This window comes from Cercospora beticola, chromosome 3 (genome assembly GCF_033473495.1).
Source record: "Cercospora beticola chromosome 3, complete sequence".
Classification (NCBI taxonomy): Eukaryota; Fungi; Ascomycota; class Dothideomycetes; order Mycosphaerellales; family Mycosphaerellaceae; genus Cercospora; species Cercospora beticola.
Genome location: NC_088937.1, coordinates 1,051,161 through 1,063,080, shown reverse-complemented (window position 1 = coordinate 1,063,080; position 11,920 = coordinate 1,051,161). Strand labels below are relative to the sequence as shown.

Below are 11,920 nucleotides of genomic sequence, written 5' to 3'. Positions count from 1 at the left end.
TATCTTATCTATTACCTTATCTTAGTTATCTATATAAAGACTTTCTATTAGGATATAGATTGCCTTTATATTGTCCTTCTACTATTTTAGGCTAAACTCTAAAAATGTAGTGCCTTTCCCTTTGCTTAATAAAGCTTTAGATACTTTAGATTTAGCTAGAGTAGGTACTAATAATCTCTTTAAGTCTAAGATTATCTAGAAGATTTCTTTTCCTCTAAGTATATTCTCCTATAGCTTAAACTATAGTCTCTAGTTCTCTCTTATTAGAATTAGTATTCTCCTTCTATCTAACTTACTTATTAAATCTATTTCTATAAAATTAAATAAATAAATCTAAACTCTAGAAATATAAGCTCTTTTAATCTAATTAGTAGCTTCTAGATTTCTACCTTCTCTAGTTACTAAGACTCTTCTCTCTTAGCTAAAGTATCTAAGGACTCTTCTCTCTTATAGGAGTTAGTTAGGTTCTTAGATAGAGAACCTCTAAAAGATCTACCTTCTTAGAAGAGTACTACTAGCTAGTTCTAAGGTATTAGTAGTACTTAATACTTAGACCTAGTCTTATTTACTTAGGTACTATAGTCTAAGGCTAATCCTTTCCTCTTTATACTTCTTTAGTATACCTCTCTTTTAAAGTAGAGTATACTTTACTAGGCTTTTCTCTATCTTACTTACTCTTTAGGGACTTCTAGCTTATAACTAGGATCTTCTAAAGCTTTAAGGTAGTATAGATAGGATATACCTCTAGTCTCTCTTATACTCTTTTCCTACTTCTCTACCTAATTAATACTATAGGTCCTATAAGAGGTAATACGTATTACTTTAAGAATAAGAAAGCTAACTCTTACTACTTAGAGCCTCTCTATAAACCCGAGCTTATAACCTATTAAATTATATTCTCGTAGGTACTTATCGGATAGGTATAATATAGTAGAAGTAGAGATAATAAGTAGGAACTAACCGAGTTAATTATATTAGTTAGTTATAGGTTATATCTTACTTCTAAGATAGGTATTAGCTAGGTTATATAACCTAGTATTATATAACCTATATTACCTAATCCTAATCTCTAAAGTGTCTCTTAGAATATCTAACTAGACTATACTTTCTAATACTAGTTAGTATTACTACGATTAAATAGACGACGACAAACCTTAGATAATAGTCGTAACGAGTATAGAATAATAGTACTTAGAGCGAGTACGTAGACAATACCCGGCTAAAGTAGCTACTAGAGCTTCTTAAGCAAATTAAATACTTTAAGGCCTACGGCTACTTAATTAATCTAAAGAGTTACTAATCTATATTAAAGTAGTAAATATACTTTATAAATTATCTATAATAATATTAGATACTATAAGGATCTAAAATCTGCGATACGAACGCTATTATCTACTCGGAATACCTTATAGCCTAGCGTCGTTATATAGCCTCTAGAGAATATCTAGTATTATTAGTTAGTATAGTAAGAGTCGAGTAACTACTACTTATAATATCTAAAATAAGAAGGACGTCGATAGAAAGTTATTTACGTACCCTGCTAGACTAGTCTTATCGCTACTAGGCCTAGAAGGCGAAAGCAATAACGTAAATAGTAAAGTACGCGCTTTAAAAGAAGAAGGCGATCTTAATATCCTATATTACTTAGTACTTATAAAAAATAGTATAAGTAGCGATACTACGAGATACTACTCCTAGTAATATATACTATAGCTAGTATACTAATAAGACTATAACGCTATTACTTTAGCTATTCGAAGTAAAGTAGTATAGAGCTAGGCTATACGTAATCTATAAGTATAGGTATCGAGCTACGCAAAAGTGCGTTATAGAGCTATAAACTCTATATAGGTAAATCTTATAGAAAGTAAACGTTATAGAAGTAACGTTAAAGCTTATAAAAAGTAAGTATTATAGAAGCGAATATAGCGCGAGCTAATAGTTATAAAAGTAGGATAATAGTTTAGTTTAGTTTAGTTTAGTTAATTCCTATACGGTTATAGCTACTATAAAGGCAGCTATGCCCGGAAGCAAAGGTACGGCGGTCTGCCGACGCTATCCCGAATAGGAATAGCTCTACTTCGCTAATATTACTATAGTAAATAAAGACTAGCCGACCTCTTTACTCTCGCTCTACTTCTTAACTACTACCTATTCCTACTACTAGGCTAACCTAGGTAGTAGTTATATTACTACTAATTACTATATACTAGGCTCCTTAGGCTACGCCTTATCTTTCGCTATCCGCGTACCTACTATCTCTACCTAGTACTCGACGTCGTCTATTCCTCTCTAATCCTATTCTACTCTAGGATCTACGCCTATTCTATAAAATAGATAGTCTTTATAGCTAGCTTATAGCTATTTAGGATACTCTAGAGGTTAGTATAGCTAGGAAGTCCGCCGAGGTACTCCTTACGTAGGTCGCGTAGTCGGCGATACGTTAGAACTACGTATCGGATAGTTTGTCGTCCTTCGCGGTAGTAGTATATAGAGTCCTAGACGCTAGGGACGTTACGGTTAAAGAGGAAGTCCTAGAGCCCGATTTTCTCGGTACGAAGCTAAATAAGTAGCGCGCTTTCCCGCTTAGATAAGCTACTATAGAGTTAGAGGATTTTCTTGCTCGGAGTTAGAGTATACCTAAACGAGGACCTCCCTATCGTTCCCGTACGCTATATAGCCTACTACTTCTTCTTAGCTTCTTCTCGATTTTTTCGCTTTAGCGTAGATAGGACGGTATAGAGTTCCTCGGGCTAGGCGGCTCTATCGGCTACCTCGCTGCTATCTTGCCCTTCTCTCTAGCCTATAGCTTGTTTAGCTATAATATTAGCGGCCTCATTTCCTTTAATACCCTCGTAGGAGGGGATCTACTAGACTATAACGGTATAACCTTTATCCTATAGCATATCTGTTCGACAGGCGATTTGCTCTAGGATATATGCTCCGGTACGTCCTTCGGCGCGGACGAGCGAGCGTATAGCTACTTGGTTATTAGTCTAGATAGCGATCTGCCTCGGGCTAGAGGGGTCTTCTAAGGTATTTTAGGCGATCTATAATACGAGGTTAATGCCTTGCAGCTCTGTAGCGTATACGGTCGACGTTATGTCTATCCCTATATACGTCCTCTCTATCCTGTCTATAGTTAGGCACACGGCTGCCGCTCCTATATAGCCTCCAATCCCGCTACTATCGGTATAAATACAGATGTTCTCTGCCTTTTCGCTCTCGATATTATGCCTATTGCGTGCTTCTTCCACGTTGTCGATATAGATAGCCGGGCCTGTTCGCCAAGGCGCGGCGACGAAGGGGGGGTATATACTCTAATATACCTAGGTCGATCGCTGCGTAGCCTGCGACGGAGCGTCGTATCCTTTCGAAAGGACTAATATATCTATTTCGCTATATACTAATCGCACGTGTCTGCACTATACTCGGGTCCTTGCTCGCAAGCATTCGCACTACGGCGTCGGCATTATGCTTTTCGATTTGTTGCTCGACTAGGAGGAGGAAGGTCTCGATGTTTAGCGTAGCCGCTAATGTCGCCCGGTAAGCGCTATATATTGTTCTCGCAGCTCTAGCCTGAAGCGCCTAGAGTGTCTATAGCGTCTGTTTCGTATATCCGCAGCCGCTAGTCCGGCCCTGCGACCAGACTGAGCACGCGTACATCATTTGTAGGATAGCCGCTCCTCGGTAGAGTTTCCGCATCTCGAGCGTCTTAACCCCCTAGGTGGAGCTCCCGAGCGAGTAGAGGACGCCGATAGTGCTAGAGGACGCCGATAGTGCTAGAGACTTTCCGCTGCATCGCTTCGATATGTAGCTTCCAGTGTAGCTTGGTGTCCATAGTAACGCCGAGATACTTGCACGTTGCCTTCGGTGCGATATTGCACCAAGCAGTCTCGATGCCTTCCTCGAGGTCGAACCGTGTGCGGGAGCGCGTGAAATAGGTGAGCTGGAATTTCTCGGGAGCGAACTTCGATGCATGGGTGCGCGCCTAGTGCTGGGCCTTTTCTAGCATGTCCTCGAGCTAGGAGCACGTGTTTTCTGTAGAGTCACCCCAAGCGAGAAGTGCGGCATCGTCGATATATCCCGTAACAGCTATAGTGCTCTCCGGGTCGCTATCTGTATTACTTAGCTGGATAAGGCTAGAGTTATAGTAGATATACAGGATGGGCGACAAAGGGGATCCTTACGGGATGCCTATAGATACGGTATATAGCGGGGATTAGAAGCCGTCCACTGTAACGCTTGTCGATCGATTGCTTAGGAAACTCGCTATCTATCGGACTAGTCTCTCGTCCACCCGGCGCGCCCTTAGGTCGTGTAATAGCCGCTCGTGCGAAACATTGTCGAACGCTCCTAAGACGTCGAGTAGCAGCAGGCTCGCGACTTGTCCCTAACCTGTGTTCTACGCTTAATATATCCTGTCTATTATATTATAGAGGGCATGTTCTGTCGATTTCTGTCTTCGACCGCCGATATGTGCGCGAGGGAGGAGATTATGCGTCTCGGCAATATAGCTTAGCCTCCTTGCCAGGATAGCATCCATCGTCTTTCCGATAGTATTTAAGAGGGCGATAGGTCGGTATGCCTTTGGCGTAGTATAATTGTCCTTGCCTGGCTTCCGTAACACCACCGTCGTAGATCGGCGGAAGTGCGCGGTGCAGTATGCGAGGTCGATACTGCTGTTAAAGACATTGGTTAGGTGGCTTGCGAGCGTTAATTTGCCTACTTGCAGCGCTTTGTTCGTAATCTGGTCGGGTCCAGGTGCTTTGAATGCCTTGCTAGATGTAATCGCCTCGATGACTTCCTTTTCTGTGATCCTGGGTAGCGGGATTGGCTCCGGGTACTGCGCCGACGCAATATCGTTAAGATCTGCATAGGGAGGCTTAGGGAAGAAGGTATCTCTGAAGAGTGCTGCTTTCCCGCTAGCCTCTGCGACTTCTGTCCCTATATCTGGGTCTACGATCGCAGGAGTAATGCTTAGCAGCTGGCTGTGGCGATTTCTCGCCCACTTTGCGAGTCTCTACAGCGCTTGAGGCGACTGTAATGCTTCTTCGACTCGGTCACGATGAGCCTATCTCAATGCCTTTCGAATGACTCTGGTCTTTATATTTCGTGCGGTTCGGTATGCTTCCCAGTCGTTATCCGTATGCTCTCGACCGAGTCTCCGTTTCAGTCGCTTCGCCTCTGCGAGGACCTTGGAGCACTGCTCATTCCATCCTTGCCTCATTCTGCTCGACGGTATCGTCTTGGGTAGAGCCCAGTCGACAGCCTCGTTAATCGTTGTGGTTATTTGCTCGATATATTTATCTAGAGCTGCCTTTGTTCTCGGGCGTTATAGCGGAGGGAGCGTCTTCTCGAGTCCCTCGCGGTATTGCTTCTCGTCGAGCCTCTTCCAGTTCCTTCGTGCTGTTTCTGTACGACGCGGGAGCTGTAGGTCGATAGTCGTAGCGATCGGAAGATAGTCTGAATCGTGATCCAGTTCGTGGTCCACCTAACTGCGCACCACCCTGTCTATAAGGCCTATAGTGGCGAGACATAGGTCGATTGTGGTTCGAGAGCTGCCTTCCTTATAAGTAATAGTTCCCGATAGGAATGTGTTCTGCAGTGTATTTTGTTCTATGATTTCAATTAGTTCTACAGCTTTAGCGTCTGCCCGTACGATGTGCTCCCCTCCCCAAAGAGGATAGTGGAGGTTGAAGTCCCCCACCACTATGTGTTGGTTGGCGGTAGATCTTTCGAGCAGTCGCCTTAGGAAAGGCAGAACGCTCGTCCGTTGTTCTGTGCTTCGGGGCGGGTTATAGACATTGAATATTTCGAGGCTCCTTGGTGTTTCATCGTCTCCAAACTGGAACGTGAGCGAGCAGATGTCTTTGCTATGCCGATCAAACCGCCACTGGGCATAATCGAGTCCCTTGTGGACGAAGAAGCATACTCGTGTCGGCCTTCCCTCCGTGTCGTTGGAAGCATAGCAGAGATGGAAGATGTCTTTCGCCGGGTGGTGTGTTGTGTTTGTAAACGGGTTGTTCCACGGTTCTTATATGGCGAGGACATCAAAGTCGCCGATTTTGGTATCGCGCAGTAGCGTGGCTATGACCGTGTCCCGTGACTTCCGGACGTTGTACTGTAATATGCTAAATGTGGTGTTCCTCCTCATAAGTCGCTCTCTATATCGATGTCTATTTGCTGGCTACTATTGCGTCCCACCCCGTTTACGTGCAGAGACTCTAGCGCTTTCCTAGTAGGATGGTACGTCCGCTGCGGCCTCTGACTGCCAGATCCACTCGGAGGTTCGTTCTCCTTGTCTAACGAGCCGGGGCCGCTGCCAGTATTGGCTCGTTTCTGTCTAGATCCTATGGACCCGAGCTCTGCCTGCGGTCTCTCCTCTCCTCGTAGGCCGAGGCCTCGTGCCGAACGTTTCCGACGTAGTAGTGTTCCATTACTGCTAGGTAGAGTTCCAGACATCGCGGTTGCCGAGACTGGGTAGAATGGCGCTCTTGTAGCATAGGCTGCCTTGGCGCGAGCTATCTCTCCTTGTCGTGTTAGACACTGTTGGCTCCATGCCTCGTGCTCTCCGTAGCACGCCGCGCACTTCCTAGGTCCGTCGCGCTCCCTCTTCGATAGATAGTCCCGGGATTGGTGCTCCTGGGCATAGTAGCTACATTTTATTGTTGTCTTGCACTGGGTTCCTATGTAGCCGTATTTCTGACAGTTGAAGCACTACTTAACCCGACACTGTCGATCGTACCTCTCGCACTAGCAAAGCTCGCCGTGCTATACGAGGCCCTCGCTAATAATTTTGTTGGCGTCTTCAGGTCGCGCGAACTCGATAATGACAGAGGTCGTCGACTTCTTCGCGCCGCTTCGCGTAAGCTATCCTATGTATTTGATTTCCGCTCGAGGGATGAACGGCCGGTTCTCGTGCAGGATCTCATCTCGATTCTCCGTGAATTTGTCTATGTCGATAGAGTGCGTGCGGATGCTATGAACAATAACGCCGTATGTCGGGACGCGGACAGAGGCTCCCTCCCCGACGCGACGAGCCTATTCCTCGCTGTGTTGTTGTAGTGTCTGTGTCTCGCTGATGCTAGCCGTCCTAACGACAAGGTCTCTACTCTTGAGCTAGTTAGCGGACATAATGTTGATCTCTGCTATTTGTTCGTTCGCGCTCTGTTTAAGGGCGCGGTTAATGTGGGATTTGAGATGCCGCGGGTTTATTGCGCGCAAGCGTTCAATGGTTACTAGGTTTCTAATATTTACGATGATTTTACGCTAGCTCTAGGTGGATGCGGTCTGCGTATGATAAGGGTTGTGCGTACTGCTGGCTAGTGTACCGCTCGCTACTGCTGCTGCATAGCTTATTGGCGCATTCTTTTGAATCTATAGGTTGTTGTTTTTGACGTCCTATATGATTGCGACTCCTACCTTGCCTACTTCTATTGCCTCTTTTGCTGCTCCCTTAGTCTCCTGGCCGACCGCGGCGATCCTCTCTATTTGTGCGTTTGTACCTCGTAGCTCTTTCTTGAGTGCTTCTAGTCTCTGCGACGTCTCCTCTTTCATTGCCTTCGCGTCTCTACGCATCTCGCGCAGCGCGCCTTAGATAGCGGTCATGTCGGGGATGTTCTGTGCTTTTGCAACGAACGTCGTCGCTCCTTGGATTATCATCTTCGCGACCTCCGTTGGCACGGTCCGGCTTCCAGTGCGGTCGATACAGCTGCGGGTCTCCAGCAGGTACTTCATAAGTTGAAGGGCATGCTCTCGGTATTCGGTAGGCCACATCACCCCCTCCGGCCATGGCTCCGCCATCGCAGCAGGCGCGGTGGGCGACGCGTCTGACTACGCAGCGATGCAGTGCCTTCTTGGATGGATATGTTGCACGTTATTACGACTGAATTCCGAAAAGTGAGATTCTCGCTATGTTCGTGTTTTTCACAAATGCCACAGTGGTGCAAGAGAGAAGATCTCTGGGACATGATGAAATGATTACATAATCAAAGCTCCACGTGACTCTAACAGCAAATATATGTGCACTGGAGAATGCCGCTTCTCTATTCAACACCATGTCACATGGCGTTAGTCGGAGGCCTCTGCTTCTGCATCACCTGCGGTAACCTGCTCGAGAGAGTAGCCTCGTCGCGCTTGGAAATCTCGTGCGCTGTATGCGGCAGTACGAATCAGAGTACGTAAGTCGCCGTCTGGTCAATTGGCAAACAGCTGACTGTCTGTAGACAACTGGCCGCATCGCAAGACCGAGACATCGCGAGCGACTACTTTCCCGTCCGCGCTTCGGACAAGGCTGCATGGCGCTATTCAAGAGGTGTCGGAAGAACAATTGAAGAAAGGGCAGCGGATCGAGCAGCAATGCGAGAAGTGCTCTGCGCCGGAGATGTATTTCACAGAACTCCAGCTGCGTAGTGCAGATGAAGGGACTACAATATTCTACTCCTGTAGAAAATGTGGTCACCGATACAAAGAGGACAATTGAACGGAAGGTGGCCTGCGCCATATCTTTCACGAAAGTACACAAGTGCCGATCAGCATATGGAGGAAGAAGCCGTCCAAGGATAACGTTCGGGAGGTGCGCCAGCGCGAGCAGAAGCATGACCAGCGATCTCTCATTACACACAGCGCGCTCTTAGGTCCGCACTATATGAAGCACGAATTTGCACTTCCTTTCTCTCCCTGCCTTGTATCAGGCAGCACTAATCATGTGTGCACACATTGAAGTCACGTACTCGTGCAAGCATCGCCAATACCGCGTAGCATCTTGGTGTAAATGACTCCACTCCCCGCGCCAAACGATATGCTGATCGCTAAGCAGGCCAAGTTTACGCTGATACACACCGGATCTGTCCACCAAACGTGACAGGTCTCCAGACCAGGAAAGAGAAACGTGGTATGTCGTGATCTGAACCAGTCGAGGTTACAAGCGCAGCTTATAATCATGCAGGCAGTTGTCGAGATACCAATTCACTTTCGAAACGAAGGCCGCAGTAACATCGAAAAGTCCCTTTCGAGAAAGGTGGCCAACCATCATGAGAGCACGGATAGTCTTGAGAACGCTCGGCGAGCAATCAGGGTGGACCTTGGGTAAATTGATCATCGCGTGTAATATTTCCTGCTACGTTATTCTGATTGCATCCTGCTTTGAGCTTTCTTGTTGCACCCTCTTTGCTGAATTGTATCCCGGTCCACGCCGCATGATACCCGCCATGTGAAACTGTCCCATTTGAGTCCTAGTCGTAAGAGAAGAAGAAAAATAAAGAAGAACAAGAGAAGTACGATTCTCCGCAGGAACACGCGACGCAGAACACGTATCGATAGCGAATGATGGCTACATAGTAGCGAACGACAATGGATGGCTAAGAACAATTAAATCTTTGTCTGATGAACATAAAACTGCCCACGATCAGTAGCATTGATTGTGCCGAATCGAAACCGCCAGTATCCACCGAATGCCTCCTAGGTGAGCATATGATCCCCGAGCCCCAAGAAGTAACAATGCTCACAAACGCTTGGTGGCTCTGCAACCATCGAAAATGCCCCCATCATGCTGCTACTTCGATCCCTTCGTAGCAGTTTCAGCTCGCTTGCACGGCTCGCATTTGCCGTGGCATCTGACGGTTCTGTTGAGGTCGATACATTTTTCGGTGTGCACCGTCCCGTAATATTGGCAATGAATGATTCTGCCCTGCATCGTGTGCCCGCAATCAATGAATTGGAAAGTCTCGACGCCGCACATTTCGCTGTAAGACTGTTGAAGCGCATCAGTGTCACGTGTGTCCGGTAACGATGTGTCTTTGCCATACTTGGTCGTCAACGGAATGAATATGTTTGGAGCCGAAGTGATAGCTGATGTATCGTTGTCGGAAAAACGCAGACTGCTGCTTGGTCGAGGTAATATCTCGAGGAGCAGGTAAAGACTCCAATATATATATAGCTCAAATCTACATCCATCTGATCTGTCAAGGTGGGGTGGGGTGCATTGGTCTTCCGCGAATTCGATTCATCCTCCGGCTCCCCCTGGATTGGACTGAGAGATTCTACCGTACGAATTCTTCCTGTGTACATGCATGTCTAGACGTACCGTGCGTTTCGTGACGGTATGGCTTGAAGCATAACGGTATGGATGTACCAACGCGCCTCTATCACCGGGACCCACTGCACCGCAATAAAATTACTAGACCAGGAGGGCCAGCCGGATATAGCAAGATAATTGAATAGAGCCTGCAAGATTTTCGAACATTTTGCTATACAAAGATCTAAAGCTAGAAATCACCCTGCTTCTCCAATCCGTTTGCCAGCCCTGTCGCGCTGTACTGGTGATGCCGCTCCACCAAGGCTCGTACGCTGGTTTCCTAGTCTAGGATTTTGTTTATCTGATGGCTCCACAGATATTGGTGGCTGTCTGCAGGCTGAGTCTCAAGCATTCCTGTTCAGCCCGTGTGCTCCCAATGGCGTAGTCTTGCTGACCAGACGCTCTTGTGTGCAGCCAGCATGAACGACGTTGCCATCGAACTGATGATCTTGTAAGTATTTTGAAAGGAAGCGACTTGATACATGAATGCCTCGTCAAGGGCAAGCCCCGATGCCTCAGCTTAATGAGCATGCAATGCGAGAGCGATAGCAGAGATTGGAAGTGATGTTGCACGGCGTTCGCCCTAGTTAACTTAAGCTCTGGACTAGACTAACGGCCCGCTTCGGCTAAGCTCAGGGATCTTTCGGCAACCAGCTCGCGATTCCTCTATATCTAACGCCGCCGTAAATGGCACAGCACACAGGATTCGTGATAGTGCGGGATGCGGCACCTCGAAACCTCTGTGAACTTGCCGGCCGCGAGGTCGCTAACGCACGAATCGAGACGGAGTCGCCTGGACTACTGGAGTACCGCCCTACCGAAACTTGCCGACAGATCGTAAAATGTGCATAAGAGGTAGCAAGTGGATAAGATGTCACTAAGAGGGATGCCTATGCTGATTAGTATCAATAGAGCCTGCAAGCCGCTGCTAAACGACTATATCCTCCCGCGGACAGGATTAAGCCCGTTAGCGTTAAAGTTGCAAAGCTACGCAAAATTGACTCGGCTCGTATAACCGGCGCGACAGGCTCGATATACTTTACTATTGCGTTAACTCGGCTCGACAGCGAAAGCGGCTAGTACTCCTTTATATAGGCGGACGACCTAAGTATAGTATTAAGCTAGTAAGAAGAGACGCTAAACCCGGGCGATAGTATACTATAGCGTAGCGACTACGTCGGGAAGCCTAGTAGTAGTAAAGGTAGAACGATATTAGTAGTTATGTTCTACTTAGAATAGCTTCGAATATATCGTACGATATATTAGGGAAACCTATCGTAGGACTACTTATATATAGATCCTACGAGTCGTCCTAAAAGCTTATAGTAAAGCCGTCGATACCCGTACTCGTATAGTTCGTAAGCGGTAGCTATAATAATATTCCTTAAGCGTTATTATAGTTCGATATTAGTAAGGCTTCGAATATATAGGCAGAACTATCGTCCTATATATAAGGAACTATACCGTACTACGTCGAGTCCTTTTATTAAATATCGTTATAAGCTTTATTACTACTCGATAGGTACGGCGGCTCGTATATTAAATGCTCTTAATTTAGGCCTATTTAGCTATAGATCTCCTATATACTACTCTAGATTAGCTTAGAAGTTAAGTAATTTCTTCTTAATATCTACTTAGATCCGATTATTCTAGATAGCTCTACTATAGAGTTAATCCGATACTACTACGAAATATTACGCTAATCGTCTAATTCTCTATTCCTTTCGAGAAAATAAGAAATAAGCTTCTCTATTGCCGTATTAACGCGTAGACTATTCTAGGAGTAAAACTATCTACGATAGAAGCGATATATATTCTTCGTACCGAGAGAAAGTGCCTCTA

At 46.1% G+C, this 11,920-nt stretch overlaps 2 protein-coding genes across 2 annotated transcripts; one reads left to right on the top strand and one right to left on the bottom strand.

The window, feature by feature from the left end:
* Positions 1-7,278: 7,278 nt before the first annotated feature.
* On the bottom strand, positions 7,279-7,795 carry RHO25_004372 (uncharacterized protein; the record flags this gene model as incomplete). Its single annotated transcript, XM_023595294.2, has 3 exons — positions 7,279-7,380; positions 7,435-7,595; positions 7,675-7,795. 3 exons carry the CDS (start codon positions 7,793-7,795, stop codon positions 7,279-7,281), a joined length of 384 nt encoding a protein of 127 aa, XP_023457344.2.
* Positions 7,796-8,067: 272 nt separating this feature from the next.
* RHO25_004371 (uncharacterized protein) lies at positions 8,068-8,485 on the top strand (the record flags this gene model as incomplete). Its single annotated transcript, XM_023595292.2, has 2 exons — positions 8,068-8,179; positions 8,229-8,485. 2 exons carry the CDS (start codon positions 8,068-8,070, stop codon positions 8,483-8,485), a joined length of 369 nt encoding a protein of 122 aa, XP_023457345.1.
* Positions 8,486-11,920: the final 3,435 nt, after the last annotated feature.